We start from the raw sequence: 21,913 nt of genomic DNA, 5'->3' as shown, positions 1-21,913 counted from the left end.
GACTTCAGGTTTAACAGCTCAAAGGTTCTAAAAGTGGTGACCACAAAATAGCTAAAGAAAAAAATTGACAAAAATTCAAATAGTGGGGTAATATGTGAGAATGAGTGTGTGTGTGTGTGTGTGCACACGTGTGCTGGTTGCTGGGTGTTGATGGATCTGGCTCGCAGCACTGCAGCTACTCAGCATTCAGACAGGAGGACAAGGGCTGGCTGCTGGATGGTATCTGTGCCTAAGAGCTTGTGTGTGTGTGTGTGTGTGTGTGTGTGTGTGTGTGTGTGACTGAGAGAGAGAACATGAACTTATGGGGCTGCAGATGTGCTGATGACTTGTTTTTAAGGTCACAATGTACGCTTTTAAAAATGTCAAGCAGAATTCCACTTACGTATGTTTTTGTTCAAATTTTGCAAACAATAAACGACCTGAGAGAGACAAACAGTAACGGAAATTTCATTGGGCGCAACGGAAATAAGTAATGTCTGTCTACAGATAGGAACACAAGAAATCCAGACTGAATCTCAAACATGACTGTGTTTTTGTCAGAGACACCCAGTTTGTACAGTGGAGAAAATCACAGTGTGCCAGCACATTATGTGGAGGAACAGCATGTGCTGAACTCAGGACAGCATGGTTTTGTATTTGTGTGTGGGTGTGGGTGTGTGTTGGTTGCACAGGAAGAGGGAGGAGAGTTGCACAGAAGCGGAAGCACAGCTGATTGACAGTCGGCATGGCGATGGAGGTGGGTTCTAGTCCTCTGAAGCGTTGGGATTGGGAAAAGAGGAGAGAAGACAAATAGCAGATAGAAGAGGGAAGTGGAGTAAAGAAAATGGTGACGGCAACACTCGAGAGGAAGGGAAGAGAGATTTTAAAAAAACGTAAAGTGAGTGCATCAACAAAAGAGGGTTCATTCAGAAAGCGAGGAAAGAATAAGAAGAAAAAGGAAGAGGAAAAAAGTAGAATGAGAGGAAGGGATAAGGGGAAAGAAGATAAAAATCAGATTAGTAAAGCGGTCATAAAATCAACTGCAACTCATCTAATCAAAGTCCAATACTTGACCAACATGACATATTTCATTTGGAAGCCAGATTTTAACACTGCTCATCATCTCACGTTGGTCAAATATTTGTGGAGATAAACTTGTCTTACGTTGTACGTGCTGTGTGGAAGCATCATGCAGTGGAGGCGACATGTAGCATCTCAGCACACACAGCACAAGCTCAAACACACACACATCTGCATTTGCTCTGTCAGGATTCAGCTTACGCTCTCAATTCTCTGACCCAGTTACTACTTATACCGCCTGCGTCCTCTCCCTGAGGTCTGCTGGAATAACAGTGATGAATGGATCCAGTGCACCTCGACAAGGCCAGATGCTCTAACCACTAAAATAAAAAAAAAATATATCACACCCCACACTGCACTCTGACCTCATTACAGTTGCAGTGTGGGAGATTCTAGTTTCACCAAAACTTGAAGCATCCTTCCAACACCAAATGTTTCTGTATTAGAAATCCCAGCACATGCACACATAAAGCTCTGTAACCATGGTAACACAAGCTATCCATGCCATGCAAACGGTCAGACAGCTAAGCCGTGAACATGCCACCACAGATGTCTAATTTACATGCTGATCACCCCCCCATTTGTCACCAACATCCATCCCACCAAGGTTCCCAGTAAGCTCAATGGACCACATGCAGTTGAAGAAAGATGGCAGTGGGCAGGTTTGACAGCTCTATCCTTTCCCACACTGCACTTTAATCAGCTGGCACCCAGTGGAAAACAGAGATACATCTGTGCCTGGCGCCATTTACCAATAGCCATTGTTAATAAAACAGTAGAATGGCCTTTATCTGTCGAACAGGACGGGAGGAGTTACTCCACCACCTCCACAATAGTGACATGACACCTCATTAATGTCATCAACATGCAAACACTGTTTTTAATCTACACAGCACTGAGCTGCAGTTTAAGGGGCACTCAAACAGCTTTGTATTGCACTTCCATAAAGTTAGGGGACTTGATACTCTTGTTAGCATTATAGTTCATAATGCAGGTGCTTTGTTAGCATGTTAGCACATATACAGTCTCCAAGCCAAAGCAGAGATAACCTGATGATATCTTTCTCAAAGATTTCCTCTAGAGCCACAGAAGAGCCACCTTTATGTGTATAATCGCTGGACTGCTAACATCACTCATAGGCCAACATGCAGTACATATGAGAGATGGATGGATGAAGAGGAGCAGTGACAGGTTTTTACAGCTTGGGTGAACATCACTGAACTGACTTTTTGCTGGCCAGTCTGCCTTCATTGTGGGCTCTGATCACAGATGATTGTGCGCTCAGTTTCAACAAATACAGAACCTGAATGTGAGTTAAACACAAACACAAACACACGCACGCACAGTAAAATAACAGTGACACCGCACTAATACTAATGCCAAGTGGGTGAAGCTTTGATTGTTTAAGATTTCAGAACCACCAGCTAGTTGCATTTCATATTGCTTTGATTGGATAGAGTCTGAACAATCGTCCTTTAACATTCAAGACTGAAGTGGTTTCATTCACCAGTGATGGTTGACGTGCATTCACCTGATCATATATAGGCAGCTTAATACTGTTCTTGGTGTGCAACAAATCCACCAAGCACAGACAGGATCAAATATTTACTTCAGTGTTTCTTTTGGACTGATCTGTTGTTGATGCGGTGTCATCCAGAGCAGACACTGCCAAGGTCAACGTAAGTTCACTGGCCAGGAAGATGTATCAGCTTGGGTGTGCACGTATTTCTGAGGTGCCCTTAAAGCAGATCTTTGCCCGTATCTCTTGCTCAGGTTCACACACAGAGCGTCCTGAAATTTGGCTCATTCTAAATGGAAGTTTTGAAGGTAAACTGATTTTGTAAAAAACTGTGGTACTTTGCAGGTATGTGCCGTCATTGGGATTGCGTGTTGTGGAGGAGTGCAGCAGTGAACGATACCTCACATACCATGTTAACACAGTCATGCAAAACCCTTTCTCTGCTAATAGCATGCACGGCAGCTCTGCAGTTTAAAATGGAACAACTGCAGGATGACAAGATACAGTGAAGCAAGGAAGAGACGAACGTGTGGAGCAACTATGTTATGGCTAAGAGATGGGGAAAGAGAGACAGATACACACACACACACACACTTCTTCTCTCAGTCTAGTTCAGTATGAGCATACAGCCAGAGGGAAAGATGCAGAGTTTGTTCATTAGACACAATAAATATTCCTCTCTAGAGCTGCATCCTCTCCCTCTGTAGCTAATTATCTCCTTTTGACATGACACTCTAAGAATTTATTCCCATCATAAGGAACAAAAGGACTGCCAAGTACAACGGATTTGCGCAACTGAGCCTCACTGGTCGTGTTATTCCCTTTATTAAGGAGTGCAATTGATATTATCAGGCTGAACAATTTGACAATCTCCTGTCATCAATTAAGATTCATTTTCATGCACTGATTATGTAAATGAACTAATCTGCATTTCATAACTAATTGAAAATTAAGTCTCAACTCTCAGCTATGCAAAGGGTGACAAATCTTTAGATTCATTTCTGTCTCTCAGACTAACAATGCAAGAAAACATGAAGTCAACTTCAAAAACATATCATAAACTTTCTGTTTTGCTTTGGACTTCTACTGCTAGAGCCAAGTAAAGCTTTTGTTTGTATAAAAAAGAAAATAGATGAAAAGGGTGTGCATAAAACTGGCGTAACAACATCATAACCATGTCATGACACCTGTCCTGAACAAGGCGACAGGTATCACGTCATGGTTATGTTGGTGTTACAACAGTTTTGCGCACATCCCCTCAAATTAAGTGTTAACAAAAAAAATAATGTTGACATTCCATGTCCCAGCAGCTAGCTTCTACAACTGGGGATCGCCAAGGCCCCCACCATTGTCTGCTGCCCAATCCGCATTGCACCAGGCCCCTTTGAGTGCTCCTACAGGTGGTGGGCCCATTGGAAGATAGACGGATGTCCCTCATCCAGACTGGGCCTAGCTGTGCCCCATGGGTAATGGCCCAGCCACCACGACAAGGTTCATCGTAAAAATTCTGGCAAATGGTCCATCGGATATAATTGGACAGTGGAAAGGATACTTTGAGGATCTCCTTAATCCCACCACCATGTATTCCATGGAGGAAACAGAGCCAGAGGAACTGGGGATGGGTTCTCCCATCACTGATGCAGAAGTTGCTAAGGCAGTTAAACAGCTCCACAGAACATCAGGGTGGATGAGATCCATCCTGAGTTTCTCAAGGCTCTGGATGTTGTAGGGTGGTGGCCCATTTGTTTCCACTATAGAGAGATCCCACTTCTCAGCCACTGCACCAGTTCTACAGCCTCACAAGAGTGCTGGAGGGGTCATAGGAGTTTGCTCAACACACGTGTTTGTGGATTTGGAAAAGACACAATGGTGCCATTGACGTATCATGTAGAGATTTCTCCTTGAATATGGGGTGGATGGCCTGTTGCTACAGGCTATTCAATCTCTGTATTGTCAGAGTGGTAGCCTGGGGTGAAGAGAGAGCTGAGCTGAAAGGTAAATTTACCAGTCAGTCTATATTCCAAACCTCACCTATGGTCACAAGCTGTGGGTAGTGACAGAAAGAACAAGATTGTGGATACAAGTGGCTGAAATGAGTTTCCACTGCAAGGTGGCCAAGCTCAGCCTTACAGAGGTAAGGATGAGGTGCTCGGACATCTGGGAGGGGCTCAGAGCGGAGCTGCTGCTTCTTTGCATTGAGAGTAGCCAGTTGAGACTGTCCGGGCATGTGGCCAGGATGCCTCCTGGAAATCTCCCTGGGGAGGTGTTTCGAGCTTGTCTATAGGAGGAGATCCCAGGGCAGACCCAGGACATGATGGAGGGATTATATCTCTCATTTGGCCTGGGAATGCCTTGGTATCCCCCCAAGATGAGCTGATGGAAGTGGCTGAGGAGCGGATGGTCTGGGCTTCCCTACTGAGACTGAGCCCCTGCGACCCGGGCCCGGATAAGTGGATGAAAATGAGATGAGACGAGACAAAACCAAAAAATTAGACTGTGCTGGTAGGGTCGATGCTACCATCAAACGAGTCGATGATGTAGCTGTTAGAGAGCCTCTGGCTTCCATTTCATAGTAAAATGAAATATGTGGGAAGTGCAAAGGGTATTGGTCGAGTCACTCAGATTTGACTGAATGACTGATTAGAAGAGGTGTGGCTTGGCAAATATGGCGCAAAGAGATAGTGGCTGAAGAGGAGCCTCACCTTCACCTTTAAGTAAAAGAATTGACTGTTGACTCTTTAAATCAAACAAGACCACAAAAGAAGAAAGAGACAACAGTGAGTGACAGTACTGTAATAAAGAATTTCATTCTTTATTCAGACATTTCTGATATGTTTCTCTGTTTGTTTTTTGTTTTGCTATTTCTATGCCTCATTCTCTTCAGCTGAACCACTCAGGTTAAACAGCTGGGAGGAAAAAAGTGCAAGCAACAGCCTTGTACTTAAGAGGACACTGAAAGGATATTGGAGAGCAGCAAGAACAGCTCACATCCTGCTCTAATAATACTAATAATGCACACACGCACACACACACACACATATACAGAGAGAGAGAGAGAGAGAGAGACTGAACTGAGGAGAAGAACAAGAACGAAGTAAACAAAGTCAAAAGATAAGAAAAAACTAATAGGCCACGACAGATGAATGAGGATGACCAAAAGACCTTAGCAGACTGATTGACGGTAGATGGAACTGTGGGATGTCTTACCAGGCTTTTGCACCCCATGAGCTTCCTGCTCGCCATTCTCCAACGCAGTACCAGTGTCTGCACACACGCACACACACACAAAAACAAGCAACACATTACTATCCATATGAGTGCTAATGGCTTGACGAGACAGAAAATCAAAATGAATCGTACTGGATTGTGCAGCGGAAATATGATAGACTGAGTCTGGAATTAAATGGAAACCAATGACCTTGACCTTTGAGGCTTATTAAAGGGCACCTCACAACAGTCACAGAGCACTGCGTGTCTGTGTTGTATGCTCGTGTTATTAGCACACAGAGCCGTTCTAGTCAGGCTGGGGCAGGCAGAGGGCAGCACATATTGGCTGGTGTCAGCATGTGATGCTGAAAGAGATGATACTGTGTGACATCTGACTCATGAGTCACTGCACTGTATTTATCAAATGTCCAGCAGACACTGACACACACGTGCACAAGTATGTACCACACAAAAGCACATTCTGCATACCAAGGCTCTGACACACAAGGACATAAATGACTCAGAAACACAGGTACACACATACACACAACAGTGATTTAAGTGAATGGACTGCTTTTATCCCAAAGTGTACCCCCCTTCACCCAATCACTATTCACACACCAGTGGCAGACAGCTACCTACCTCTAACCCTTGGGAGCAAACTGGGGTTCATTGTCTTGCTTAAAAAAACATAAGCAAGCTGAACTGAACCACTAACCTTGCAATTAGTAGACAACATGCTCCACCTGCTCCGGTGCTGAGCCACGGAGGACTGTCGAAGCCCGTATCATAAATTAAGTGTCATAAAGCTGGTTATTAAATGGCTTAACTAACTCTCACTTGAATAGGTGGAGTTCTTAAAAATGAACCAGTCCCACATAATGAAATTAGAAACATGGGTGTAATACTTAAAGGCAGAGTTTTCTTGTAAACAAATATTTGTGTGAATGTTTCAGACCAAATTCTGTGTGTGTATCCTTGAGGTCTAACACACTTGTGTGCCTTATATAAAACAAAACAGGAACCCCTCGGAAGATAGAATATAGAATATATTTTTGGTTTTTGGTTAGGTTTAGGAAAACATCGTGTCTGAGCAGAACTGGTAGAATTGTAATACTACATTAATACTACAGGAGTTATGCCTAAAGATGGCAAGTTAACTCACTGATCTTGCTTTGTGACACTCCCACAAAGTCACAAAAACAAGACCATTCTGCTGTCAGTGCATGCACACACACATAACTACACATTAACACATTGCCGTGTAGACATGCAAAAACCCCCACAAAGCACATGCAAAAGCACACACATGCACACACACAAGATTTGATTTGTTCCCATACAAAATGACACAAATACCACAGATCAGAAACAAGAGCACAAAACACTGTTCAAACACACATCGGTCACAATGAGCGTACATTACACCAACTGTCATAAAAAAAAACAAAACCAAAAAGAAAACTGTGCCTCCTCCATGTAGTTCTCCTGCTGACAGAGGACAATAATTTTGCGGACTGCCTCGCCCTGCTGTTTGGCACTCTGCGTGTCAGCATGTCTGCGTTTGTCCAAATACACACAGCGTGCCACAGTCGATCACTGGCAACACCACCCACGGCTCATCCTACAGCCAGCTGTCACTGACGAGTGCCCACACATAGTCTGACTGTCTGACCAAAGTGTCTGGGTAACCAAAAGAGGCCTGAGAGCTGAGTCAGCCCCGGTTAACTGTCACTTCCTTTTATCTGCTTCTTCACTCAGCTGTTTATTTGATCCATCTAATGTTTATCTATCTGCTTACTCACCTCTCTGTATACCTATCTGTTTCTGTAACTGCCTCTTATTATTGCTGAGGAAGACTTTGTATTTTGTCACACTGCAAAAGTCCATTTTGACCAACAATGGGTGCTAATACAATCATCAGCCGCCTGAAGGTGTCAGCCTCTTCCATTTCCAAGAATACGCTTCACGTCTGTGCTAAGCCTTCAGTGGAGGAGTGACATCATATTCCTATCCAGTACCTGTTTATCTAGTTCTCCCATAGATCTTCTCACTTTTATTACTTTTATTACACTGATTCCAATGCTATGCATCAAAGACTAAATCAGTAGCTGGACACTCTGCCTCTGAAAGCACAATAACTTGATACGTTTAAAACCAAGCTGATGATGCAATGGCAGCTGGGTTCATGACCTTGACTTTTTCAAGCAGACAGGTTGGTCAAGAGCATATTTTGTTTACATGGAGGGCCAGGGACTGGGCAGGGTGATCATCATACATGTAGAACCAAACCTCAAGTATCTTCACTGGACAGTAAACAGCTCAGAGTTGGGACACATTTTCCTGCCAACTTTCCAAATCATTCCAGTCGGCTGAGATATTCAAAACAGTGACCACTACTCTTCTTATATTCTGGGAGCTATCTCCCCTGCAGCTGAATGGCACCTCAGCAGATTCAAAATGGCAGCCAGTGTCCAGCGTTGCCTGATACCATCGGTCATTCAAGAGCAGCTCCAGTTCATCTTACATAATTCTCATCCTCCTCAGGATTCAGAGGTGGAGTCAAAAAGATGATGCCATTCAAGAAAATTTAACTCAAATGACAAAGGTTGTCTCCTACTTATAGAATTATGAATGGAACAATTAACTTCTTGGTTTGGATCATACCGGAAATGGAGTTTCATAGAGTTCATCTTGAAGCTAATTTCACCGGAATGAGTGTTCTTTATTAGTAAGCTGAGAAGTCCTACAGATACAGAGCTTTATAGCATCTTTCATCTCACTGTTTGTCTGCTGGATGTGCAAGAAAAACACGTCCGCTAACATATTTGCCTCAACAACTTTATATACATCAAATGTTGTGTTTTCAGCTTGTTCTGCTGCTCCTAAGAAGACAGAAATTCCTTCACTGAATTCATTTTAATGCCTCCAAAGGTATGTAACTTTATTGTTTTAACTACTCTTATTGTTCACAAAAAGACACAACATTTTAACAAGGAAGTCTGTGAGATGCAGTTGAAATCTCCAGAAAAAGATAGTAAGTAAAATCTTGAGTTACAATGCTTTTGAACTTTGCTGGCTGAAGCTTCCTGGATCCTTCTCTGACTTTTTCTTCTGGCCTCTGTCTTTTTGCTTGCTACCGATGTGGGTGATTAATCGACTAGTCATTTAAACATAGTTACCCTCGCTAATCAACACCAGAAATACCAGTCAGTTATTAAACTAATAATTATACTATAAATGTGGATGTAGAAGCCATTTCTAGAGCCAAGTGTATGTAGGACATCACACTGGTTCAGTAGATGCCACCTTTGTCCTTTGGGTCACTTATAATTCAGAAAGGACCTTTGATTTAGAGGAAAGGTATGGCCAGATGGAGAAGAACAAATAGTTTCTGAGCGCTATATTGGGGAAGCACTGCATTGATGTATTGGTGAAATGTTTGGCTGTGTGGAGCTTTATGGACAATGCTTATGGATGGCTTATGGCTTCTCTGATTAATGCCTTTCTTGTCACCCAGTTCTCACCTTGAGAGAGGGGAAAGGATGCGACTGCTAAGGAAACAGCAGTTTTATTGTTTCCTATAGTGTCATAAATTCTCCTTTAGTTTGCCACTAAAATGAACTGCTGACTAAATTAACACAAATCGTGTCACTTTTCATCTGTGGTAATAGAAAAACCTCATCATCTCATCTGAATTGGCATCATCTCCTCCCACTCTCTTCTAATTGTGCTTATATCCATAGTGAGCAATATCTACTTTATCCATGCTCCACTGAGCTCCAACATATCACTCACCTGCCCTGGTGTCATCGTTGTCTAGGAGGGGGATGTAGTCTGTCTTTCCCACCGTCTCTCCGACCTTATCATCGAAGGCCTCCGCCTCCAGCTGAGCCACAAAGTCCCTCTCCACCAGGCTCTCCGGGCCCGGCTGGGGAACGCTGTCGGTCAGTGCATCGCTCAGATTCAGGTCCAACTCTGCCATGGCTGCACACAAACACAGAGAGAGGCAGAGTGGTTGTAATGTCTCTGTTCAGAACATGGTGGTTTATGTTGGTTTAACAACATACAAGGTTTAACAAGGTAATGTGATCAATGAGTGGGAAACATTAATAAACATCATTTTATAGCTGATTTTCCACAGTTAACTTCATTTACCCATGGAAATGGGTTATATAGTCTGGACAATTAGTGAATCACGCATCTTTATTATTGATTTCAGGTGTAGTGTGGGGCTGTCTTTCAGGGGTTAGGCCCCTCACTTTTAGTGAAGGGAAATCTTAATGCTACAGCATACAAAGACATTTTGAACAATGCTATGTTTCCAACTTTGTGGCAACAGTTTGGGGAAGGCCCCTTTTCTATCCCAGCATGACCACAAAGGGAGGTCTATAAAGAAACAGAGTTTACGAGCCAGACCTTTTCGTCCACCATCAGTGGATGAAAACGTCTGGCATCACTGGAAAGCCTTCCAAGAAAAGTGGAAGCTGTTATAGCAGCAAAGGGGGACCAACTCCATATTAATGTCTATGTATTTAGAATGTGATGTCATTAAAGTCTGAATATGCTGAATTATGGTCACCAGTGAGGTACTATAACTAAGAACCTTCACTTAAATAAAGTTCTTAAGTGAAAATCTGTGGTATTTAAACTTAAGCATTTCAATTTCCTGCTACTTCATACTTCCACTAAATAGTTTTTACTCCATGGTGAGTAATACTCTAGAAAAGCACATGTACCTTACTCTTACATACTCTGAGTAACTTCCCTCGGGATCAATAAAGTATCTATCTATCTATCTGTCTCTATCTATCGAAACTGCACTTAGTTGTTGTATATTACATCACCAGTTATTCTAAATTTTGACACTAGGACTGTGGATCAGTTCCAAATAACGGCAATGGGTTTGCTTGATTAATAATAATTAATAACATACTCAGTAAGTATAGGCACAAAGAAAAAACTTAGTGGTCAATTGCCAATAAACATCAAAGAAGTGGAGAGTGAAGGAGCACAAAACTGAGCAAGAAAGATGGAAATGGAGACAAGAAGTGGTTAAAAGCAGTGAGAAAGCAAAATCCCAAGTTCAGAGCAATGACAAAGCAAAATTACAGCCTATTGCATCACTGTGTCTAGGAAGACAATGACAAGCATTATAAAGAAAATGACAATTTGCTTCTAGTGATCAGGGGAAAATGTGATCATGAAACCAGCAACAGGATTGTGTCCCCGACATGACATCAAAGCAGCCACTGAAGCAGTACCAAGACCACAGAGCCTGGAACCAAATCCTATGATGGCAGTTAAGTGCCTACGAGTCTACCAGCTGCTTGCCAGGGCCCTTCCAGACATAAGTAAGATTTTTCATCACTTATTATAACCTAAATGTAGTACCACTTCCTACCACAAGGAGGCACAGTTTCAGATGGGATTATGCTGTTGATAACGATTTTGTGCACCACAGAAGCACAATCTGTACCAAAACATGGACTCAGACACACAGATCCAAGCAGTCATCAGCCCGTCTGGGAGTTCAGCTGACCAATGGCCATCGGGGGAATTTGCCGAGTCATGTTGTGTCATCTTCCAACTATAATGCCAGATTATCTTCTTTGGTGCAAGCAACAACCAGCCTTTCTCTGCTGCTCAGATTCTCACTGTGTTTATCCGTCTCATTTGCATCTTTACAATACTCCTTTTATCATCCACAGTCCACTTTACATCTCTGCCCTATAAAAGCATGTTTGTTGAACTTTCCTTTTATTCCTCTTCTTCTTTATTTTATTTTATTATTTTTTTTTTACATTTTTGAAACAGGTGGTTAGCCTTCAAGGTCTTCTCCAAGGATGGTGCACAATAACACATTTGCTACAAAGAGGATCAATTCTGAGCCCTTGGAGTTATTAGTTTCCTTTCTACATGGCTGCCCTACCAACCGTGCTCATATCAACACATGGGTTAACTCCTCTTTCCTTAACTGCAGCCATCAATACAATAAATCATGAGCCTGAGCCTATTTACTGACAAAGTACATGCCACACATATTGTTTAAAGTCACAATCATACAGAGGCAATCAAAATACACAGAGATGAGTCAGCTTTCTTTAAATCAAATATAACTCCACAGCCCCATCTGCTGGAGTATTTACTCATTACCATAAGGAGAACGAGTACAAGTACACTACATCTTGCGGTCAACAGGCCTTTTGTGCACTTTAGGTGTGTGGCTGTTTTTGTTTGATTGTTTTTATTCCAATGTCAGCGGACAGGCCTCTTCACCCGTACAGGAGAGTCCAATTTTATGTGCTTTACAAGCAACCAACTCTGTGGTTGTGCTTTACTCATTTGTAGCATACCATCTTATCATTATCTTATTAGTATGCCCTGAAAAGTCTGTATTAACACAAGGATAACTGTAGTTCTTCTTCTCCTTCAGACACTCTTAAGCCTGACAAAAACAAACAAGAAAAACTAGTTTTGCCTTATCTACTTCAAGGCAAAGTCAATAATTAGTTGTTCTGCTTTAACTTGCCATTATGAAGCAAAAGTTTGCACAATGTATTATGGAAACAACTTTTTCACATTAATTTTGCACATGCACAATGTTATTCGTGTCTATAGAATGACACAATCAGCCTTCTCCACAAACCCCACTTTCACTTTGCAGTTCTGTCAGCCAGGGTGGACGAAATCTCATGGAAAAACGAAAGCTGACTGGCAATTCAGTCCGGCTGGAAGCCATTAGAGACTAAACAAATGGTATGGTAGTTGTTACTGAGGAAAATGGAAAGTGATCCAGTTGTCTTTGTGGCATCAACTATCAACAATAATAGCACTTGGTAACACTAGTGGTGGAAACTTGTCTATTTCCACTTTAAATGTCAAAACTGTGTCAACTGTCAATAAATGTTAATGAGGTAATCTGCCAGGCATACGTAAAAACAGTCCAACAACTCAACCAGCCAATCATCAGTCAGTCTCATGGACAGTCAGTCAGTCCTCTAGTTAGTAAGTTAATCAGTCCTCAGATATTCAGTTAGAAAGAGACAGCTCACGAGCAAATTAAAAATATAATCATAATACAAGCTTGCAATCTCTCTCTCTCTCCATAGTGAACAATGGGTGGTTCCCAAGGCAGGAATATAAATAAACTATATGTAGGCATGCTCACTGCATGCCTGACTGCCAGTGTATCAGCAGACTAAATGAGCCCCCACTGCCAAGACCAGGGCGTGTCACAGGAAGACCGCTGCCTATGGCTCAACCACAAAGCCATGCTGGTCAGAAACACTGCCCCAGTTTCCATATTTAACCCCACATCTTCTCTGCGTGTTTAGTATACAGTATGTCATCTGTGCCAGCTGCAGAGCCGGATTATACATTCAAACCCAGTTTACCTGCTGATATGACTTGACAGTACAAGGCCTACCGCAGTCATCTGAATGCTAAACTATATAACTCTGTTCTTCTATTTCTGCAGAAGGTCCCGACATGACCACAGGAGCAGAACCTTTTCATTAGCCTGGGTGGGATACATTTGGATTCCGAGATGAGGCAGTAAGTCATAAACTAAAAGGGATTTGTTTTGTTTTTTTTGTCCCCAGCGAGGTGCCATAGTTTGAGCTGAGCTTCTGTTTTCCACTTCTGCTCACAAGTTTGGTGTGGCCGCTCGGAAATAATCTGGACTCAACAAAGGAAGGAAATACATGGAAGAGGCAGTTTCTATTGTGTTGTCCGCTAACAAATGAGTGTGTGAATGCATGTGTGGATTAGGTAGTGGATTGTGTGTGGTAAGCCTGTGTGTGTGTATGTGGTGGGTGGCTGCCAAAAAAGCAGAGGTGAAGGTCAAGCCTCTTTTTAATGCTTCCACACACTAGTAGCGTATGTAAACAATAAAGCACCATGACAAGCGCACAGAGAGGAGCACACCTCGTTTACTGTAAACTACAGCGTACAACTCTGAGTATGAATTGGCTTATACCTATCTGAAAATATCTCACCAAAAATAGGGTTTTTTGTTGTTTTGTTTTCTTGTTTGTTTGTTTTTTTATCACTTAGTCAAACAAACAATTTGCCAGATGGAGAAGAAGCAGTGCTAAGATGACACAATGATTGTCTGAGAATAAATCTGTAAAGCTACAGTGAAAAGGGCAGACCGAGAGAAATGAGTGTGTGTGTGTGGTTTTCCATAAGCTTAACCTTGGCAGGACACCAACACAGCTCCTATAGTGGCTGTCAGGGTGATGCATGACATAACAGAAGACCTAATCCCAAAAATCACTCACATCTCATCCTCCTGTTCCGATAATAAATGACAACATAACGTAATGTTGCTCTTGATTAATCCCAGAGAAGCGCAGGGGTCTCAGGAGGCTTGGAACGTGTTCTTGCTCAAGGACACTTCAGAAGGGTGGATCTTCTGTGAACTGCTCCTACTGCTGCTACCATGTCTGGCTCTTCAGAAGGAAAAACTCTGCATGACCTGGATCTGATCTCAACCTCCCTGACTAAACACTGAATAACAATCCCAGGTTAATGATAAGATGTTTACTCTTCAGAAATCATTAACCCTTGATCATTTCTCAGCCAAATACGCAAAAGACAACATTCTATAGTTTGATTCTAATGAGGACGGTCAAGACTCAAGAGGTCATCGTGTGACCAAACATTTACTAGGCTGATTCCTGCATACACTGCTGCTACATTCCAGCCGCGGGTTTGAAACCGGATACAGACCAGCTGCTGGGGTATCTAGGGTGTTCTAAACCGTGCCTCCGAGCAAGGCACTGCAACCACAAGTGTTCCAGGCAACTATAATTATCTCAGAAATGTGAAAAGACTGATGCCTCTTCCCTTCTGTAACATGGCTAAAAAAGTAAAAGTGAGAAGTCTACATCTCACAGAGGGTGAGATCACTTCACTAAACTTTGCACGGTCATCGTCATACCCAAAAATGACATTCATGTGCTGCTGGGAGGCTGTGACAGACCAGTCTGCTGTTAGGTTCAGTAGATTTTAACTAAACCAGACAACACAACTGAAAATTGGCAATTTCAACATCCATATTTGTTTTCCTCCAGCAACAGTGACTGTATTACTTGAAGGGTTTGGCAAGTGCAGTGGAGTGTTCACTGTCCAAGGACGAAATGGCTGTAAAACAACTACAAGGCAGTTTACTATTCCTACATTGCCACTATGTGGATCTATGATTATGAGAGGTCACATGGGCACAGTACTGAAGGAGTCACCGACTTCACCCGAGTCATACTGGGAGCTATATGAAGTCATCCAGTGGACAGTGGGCGGAGTCCACCAAGTCTCACTGACACTGCTCTTGTACTGTGAGAGAGCAGGCTAGAACAGAAGGCAATACTAGCTTCCCATTCAGTGAGGAAGGAGTAAGTATTGACTGCATTGAGTGAATGATTAGATCAAAGATGACGCCTGGTCCACGATCCTCCACGTTATCTGTCTATGCTCACAATAAAATAAAGCTGTATAAAGCACAGCATGTGGACAAAAGGGCACACATGCCGCAGGTGTTGTGTGTAGTGTGTGTTTAAGTGGATGGCGCGGTAAAACAAAGTGTTCAGTGGCCTCAGCCTGTAGCCGCTGTGTGAAGAGCTCACCTCTGATGTCACTTTCTAAGAGGGGTGGTCCTCAAAGTGCTCAGCTTACTCTGTTACCACACCAGTGAGTGTGTGTTGTGTGTGTGCATGTAAGGCAGAATAAAAGCTGGCTAGCAGTGCTGCTTGATGAGTTCAAGACTGTGGTTTTTGCTACTGATTGTTCCTTATACTGTAACTCTCACGAAAAACTGACTGAAGGGAAGAGCGGCGAGAGTTTTACATTTTTACAAAACATCAGTAGAAGGTTGCAGCTAAATATTGTTCCTGAAATAACCCGCACAGCAGGTCATAAATGATGATCACAGTATTTACTGACAGTTACATAATCTGGATTCATTTTGATCGTAATGAAAATGTAGTTTCCACTTGGTCCCACAGTGCCCTGTTCATCTGTTTGTAATTATAGTGTGGAAGAGGTACACTGTACGGTATTATCCTGTTTGCCCCAGAGCGCACAACTTTATTACGCGTGTGTGTGTGTGTGTGTGTGTTTCCCCTTATTTTTCTGCACTCAAACTGTTTTTTGCTTTTTTGTTTTTTTCAAGCTGATATACAGAGACAGCTGACGAGGGACTTTTAGCTCACAGTGTTTCACTCTGTCTCTCTCTCTCTCACACACACACACACACACACACACACACACACACACACACACACACACACACACACAGAGGACCTGCTTATACACAACCTGACGGATTCAGTTACAAACTGAAGCCTTTTTTTTTCCCTCCAACGGCCGAGTTCAACCTCATTAAAGGTATTTACAGTGGATTCTCGTTTCTTTTCATTAAAGTAAAAAAATATATATTTTATATTGGAGATTAAGGGAAGTCTGAAGTGTACAAACTACTATACTGAATGAGAGAACGGAAATGAAAGGCAAATGTGTTGTCTGTTTAAGAATACGCATTATTGCACATTTATTTAATGGGCCAATACCGGATGCTTAGGACTGTTTCATAAGAGAAAAATAACTGCCTTAAATCAAATCTGCAACCTGAAGAATTCAACTCAACTTAAATGCTGTTAAGCCAGAAATTCACCTCATACTCAGGCCAATATGGATGCTGAACTATATAAGTAGCTCAGAAACAAACAGATTCATGTCAGAAAAAGAGCTGGATTTCCTGCCTGATGATGAAGAGGATCTTCTTCTCACTTAACCAAAATTGCTTCAGCTGTAAAGTCCTCCCAGAGACACACACATTTAGATGTACAGTAATTACAGCCATGATGCCTGAGTCCTGACACTGTTGCCCTTGAAAACTTTGCCATGAGTTTTCTGCGCACGCATGCACACCACAAGCATCATCAAGCAGAGGAAACTGATGAGCATGATGGCAGGTCGTCTTTCCCGCAGCACCGTAGGATCTCTGGGTAAGAAGCAGAGGCACTTCGAGGAACGCTGCTGTTACTCTCATGAACACACACGCCCGCGCACAGCATGACAATCTATCAGTTAGTTTACATGGAGGCAGAAGTAGGGCAGGGAGGTGAGAGACTCTGTTATGTGATACCTGTTGACACCCTGTAAATCACAACACCAAGTATGCCCACAGGGAATCCTCCATCCTGCCATGCTGAGGCGTCATGTCATGAAGACTCCTTACCAGTCGATCTTCTGTAAACTGTAGAAACTGTTGGACAACTGAAGGCTTATAAGCTAAGTGTTAAATAAAGCAAAATGTATTCTCATCAGAAAATATAATTACTTGATGTCAGACTGCAAAATGGTAGATCTTAAAAATGAAATGATCATTTCTTACTTTTGTGCATCATTGTGTGTGTGTGTGTCTGTGTGTGTGTGTGTGTGTGTGTGTGTGTGTGTACTGAGGTCTGATGGGTCCCCATGTCCAGCTGCCATCACACTAATCTGACAGAGATGCTATCGTTGACATTCCTAGCGAGCCATTCAGTCTATTTCACCAAGCCACACAATCACAGCACTTTGTCAACACTCACACACACTTACTTTTTTGGAAACTTGAATTCATCTAACTCTCAAAAAATATGGCGTTATTGGCTTTAAAGGTACTGTATCAGTCAGGCTCAAACTTGAAAAGATTGGGTTGAGTTTAAATAGTTTAAATACTACCGATAAAGACGAACTAAGTGAAACAATTACTATTCAGGGCAGGTTACTACATTCTGCAGTTGAACAAGTCTGGGGTTCTAAGTTTTAAACTTGAGGTGTTTTTTTTTTTGGAAGATCCTCATACTCTGTCCCAGTGTGGTGAGATCACACCTAAGCCCTTGGCAAATTCACTGCTCACGCTGACAGCACTTAATTGTTTACAAAGAGCTGTAAAACCTGCAAGACTAAATTGCGGACGTGCTTCCAAGCCGTCGAGCATTACTATAAGGCGACACTATAAGAAAAGCTAATTATTAACATTCTGTCGCTAAACCTTTTGGGTGACCTAGTTAAAATATGAAATGATAGGGGGTTGAAACTCAAAACTGTTTTAGTTTTATTCTAAATATGTGCATGACAGAATGACCTGAAGATGTCTGAATTAACTGCTAGACATTAATTTACGTATTTCAGTTTGTGATGAAGTCTTGACATTCGGTGCACATGCATTAAATATTAACTATAATTCACCACATGAAATGAGGGTACACCTTTAATTATGGAATGAACATAAAATATATTTGTGTGCTGACACACCCATACACAGCATGCAGTCTGGGACATGATCTCTGACATCTCTGCACATTTGACAAAACAAACTAACACACACTTCTCACATTTCACTTTTTAGCTTACAACTAAGGTAATTACTGGCATGCTAACACATGGAACCTGACTGCCTTCCTCTCTCTTTAACACACACACATACACACACACACACACACTTGCTTATGCAGTATGAGAAGCTTGTTGCATGTTGGCCACCAAGTAACTGGGGCGTTGGTGATGGAAAGAGAGGCACAGAATGAGACAGAGACAGAGAGACAGCCCCCACGGGACTGTGGTTTGTTATTGAATACAGGGAGTGGCCTAAAGTCACAGGGAGGTGTGTGTGTGTGTGTGTGTGTGTGTGTGTGTGTGTGTGTGTGTGTGTGTGTGTGCAACAGAGAGCTGGAGAGACAGAGAGAGGCTGTGTGTTGTAATTAGTCTCAGGAGGTGTACAGGTGCAGTTCAGTCATTCTTCATTGCGTAGGCAGGCACTGGAGTGTGTGCACATGTGTGTGTGTGTGTGTGTGTGTGTGTGAGAGAGAGAGAGAGAGAGAGAGAGAGCTTTGCATTATAAATGCATGTAACTAGGTCCAACTTTAGCCCAAAAGGTGTAATTCCTGCTCTGGAAACTAGGATGAAAAACACAAATGTCTTACATTTTTGCTGAGTAAATGAACCACATGAGTAAAACCATTTCACATTTTCATCAAAAGATTAAAACTAAATTAAAATTTGGTTCCAAAACACTGTGGCACAGGATGGAGCAGCAAAACAAGAACATAATTCATTCAAATTCAATGGATGTGGCCGCGTTCATTTGACTATGACGAAACCAGTGTGGCTCGTGCACATGTGAATTACAGGGCTGACTGACACACCAGGTACACAAAAAAGACAAGAACCACACATACTGTAAATATGCAAAGCAAAAAGCTCTTCCTGTGGACACACACAGACAGAGGGAAACGCGGCAGTTGACTTGCTGATAAAATATTCGTACTTCTTAAAGGGGGGCAAAGCGGAGAGGACTCCCACAACTTTGGAAGCTTGTCACATGAAAATTGAAGGCAGCCTGGCGAAAGTGTGTGATTTTTTTAATTTTTTTTTTTTAACAGCACAGAGCGCACACAGAATGAATGATGCACTCAAGGATAATATGAAAGGAAATCTCATAAAGGTTGAACATGCTGTCATCTGCATATTGCCACACTTTTATGGACACACCACACTTTTATGCTTCCAATTTGAGAATAACAGAAGAAATAGTGAAAAAAATCCAAGTCATGTTTGACGCATCCGTCTGTGCTGACAGGTTATTAGACTTATTAGACAGCATTTTTAGCAGACAAGTCTCATTTTCCAGCTCCTCGCTTAAAACAAAGTCCTGCATGTGTTGACCCTCAGCGCAACACATTCACCTTGTCTGACTGGGCTGCTCGATGTCCTTGCTCTGGTGCTTGGCAGTCCCTGATAATGACCTAATTCACTCTATGTACAGGTTGGTCTGCAGCTGTAGCTGTCCCAATTCCAAAGGATAATTATCATCTTTAGATACAATTTATCTCACTTCAAAAGTTGTTTGGCATATTGTTGTAGTGGTCAATTGTATGGTTACCTGGTAATCTTTTAATTACTAAGACCTACCACGTCTGTCTTGCAAACACACACACAAACACTTTGCTAATGTCTTCACTAGTGGGTCTGAGTTAAGAAAAAAAAATTAAAATTAAAATCCAGGATACATCACATCAAGCTCTATGTGGGAACATTTCCCTCAAAAAGACAACCAAGTCAAATGTAAATGTGTGTTAAAGCTCAGGTCTGGAACTACAACTAAACCAAAGAGTAGCATCACACATTTACTTTTGACTTTTATTGACTTTTGAAAAGTGAAGAATCCCGATCTGAGGCGATACGCTGCCAATCACTTTGACAGAGGATGAGGGACTGAAAGACTGTACAGACATTGTTTCAGTCATGTCTGGCTAATGCGTGATCCATTTTATAGTCACTAAACAGGCTGATGAACAAAGTGATGGGTCAGTCGATCGTATATGGAGTCAGAGACGTGAAAACACAAAGCTGTTTAAAGGTTCAATCTGGTCAAATGTTTCTAACTGAAAGTCTAACGTAGAGTTTAGACGAGCCGCTGATGACTTAACACTGTTTGGTAATAAGTAATAAGTTAGAGCTGATGTAAAACACGGATAGGCCAAAAATAGGCACAGAACTAATGTGTTCACTATGTGTTCATCTGAGGCTGGGCTGCTGCATAGTCATCCAAACGCAAACACACACGGGGACACGCACACACACACTTTGACAAACTGAAACCTTCATTTTCACTTTGCCATCAATCCTATCCTCCCAACACGACCCCGTCTGGTGAGGTTGATGTGACTTGGCCCAAAATAGACACTGAGTACACACTGTCCTTGAAGTGTGACTGCATGTGTGTGTGTGTGTACGCACACTCATACACTGGCTGTAGTGTAAGTGACATATGCCGTGTGTGTGTGTGTGTGTGTGTTGGACAAAGAGTGATATAAAATGTCTTAAACAGTTGTGCAGAAACTTTTGATGGGTCACTCTGATGCAGTTTAAGGTTTTTATTACAGGAGTGAGTGTGTGTACGATCATTATGTAACAGCATAACTCTTATGCACGAAATCCCATACATAGTACATAATGAATGATATTCCACATGCAGATGAATAATGCATAGGTTGTGCCATGCTGTAAGGGCTTTCCCGTGTAACTGGCAAAAGTACTGACAATGTTTGCAGCCATTAGAACTGTGTGTGTGTGAGAAAAGTACACAGAGCTCTGCTTTCCTAATCAGTGGTGATGTAAAACCATGACAGCTTCCAAAATCTATCAACTTGCTGACCGCAGAAGAGAGCAGAATAAAGGATGGCTCTATTGATCCTCTGACAGGAAGAAAAACATGGTGTCAAGGAGAAGTGAAAGGGGGTGGACAGGGGGAAGCAGAGATGCATGAGAATGATGGAGTGCAGGAGCGTGAAGGATGAGGAAAAGCAACACAAGACATAGAAAACAGATAACAATCATAAAGCCAGGGCCAACAACTAGACGTGTGTGTGAATACAATAAAACAAGAAATGTTGAAATAAATAAATCATTTTTCATACATGTCTGCACCATCAATTATATGGTCACCATATCTCCTTCCTGCCAATACACACCTCCATTCTGAATCTGTCTGACAGTCAAAAAGCATGTGTTTTCTGTATTGGTGCAATCTACAGGCCAGCTCACAAGTTGCAAGATGCACTGTGTTTTAAAATGCAAAAGTCCTTATTCTGGCAATGGCAATCACTTTATTTTACACAGTATCACACAACAAAGGTACAAACTGCAGCACTGCTCTCATACACTGCTGACAGTTTGTGACTGCTCTGCTCTAAGTTTAGTTATTACCCACCATGGAGCTGTGACATCACATCCTTTTCTTCAGGGCTGAGACTTGGGCAATAGTTTCAATTCTTGTTCTTTTCAGGATGTTTACTCAAATTATGCAAATTCAGCATCAAGTTCAACTCTTATTTTTTTTTCCACTATTAAAACTTACGGTTTTAATAGTATAGTACAGTTATACAGTAAGCATTTATGTTCTCTCATATACTTTTCTCACACTTGAGCTACATGAAGAGAAAACTGTAGTCGGTCATGGAAGTAAATGCATGAATAAGAAGGCAGACATTCATGTTAAAGAAAATGTGGATTTCAAATTTGCACGTGTGCCTTCATCTGTGTGTTGGGGAGAACCAGTGGCCTCTTGGTACGCTCCTA

The 21,913-nt window shown here is 42.1% G+C and overlaps 1 protein-coding gene across 5 annotated transcripts in view; it reads right to left on the bottom strand.

Annotated features, from left to right (window-relative positions):
• LOC124049902 (microtubule-associated protein 4) overlaps positions 1 to 21,913 on the bottom strand; it is a 98,348-nt gene that overhangs the window by 65,924 nt on the left and 10,511 nt on the right. For all 5 annotated transcript variants that reach the window (XM_046372011.1, XM_046372010.1, XM_046372012.1 and 2 more), the window contains exons 2-3: positions 9,584 to 9,772; positions 5,786 to 5,842 (exon numbers count right to left, since the gene is read on the bottom strand). In XM_046372011.1, the coding sequence (XP_046227967.1) occupies positions 5,786 to 5,842; positions 9,584 to 9,770 (244 nt within the window). In that variant the 5' untranslated portion in view covers positions 9,771 to 9,772. The remainder of the gene's footprint in view (positions 1 to 5,785; positions 5,843 to 9,583; positions 9,773 to 21,913) is intronic.

The sequence above is a fragment of the Scatophagus argus genome, chromosome 18 (assembly GCF_020382885.2).
Source record: "Scatophagus argus isolate fScaArg1 chromosome 18, fScaArg1.pri, whole genome shotgun sequence".
Taxonomy (NCBI): domain Eukaryota; kingdom Metazoa; phylum Chordata; class Actinopteri; family Scatophagidae; genus Scatophagus; species Scatophagus argus.
The sequence above is the reverse complement of the archived record's forward strand: the minus strand, read 5'-3'. Positions and strand labels throughout refer to the sequence as shown.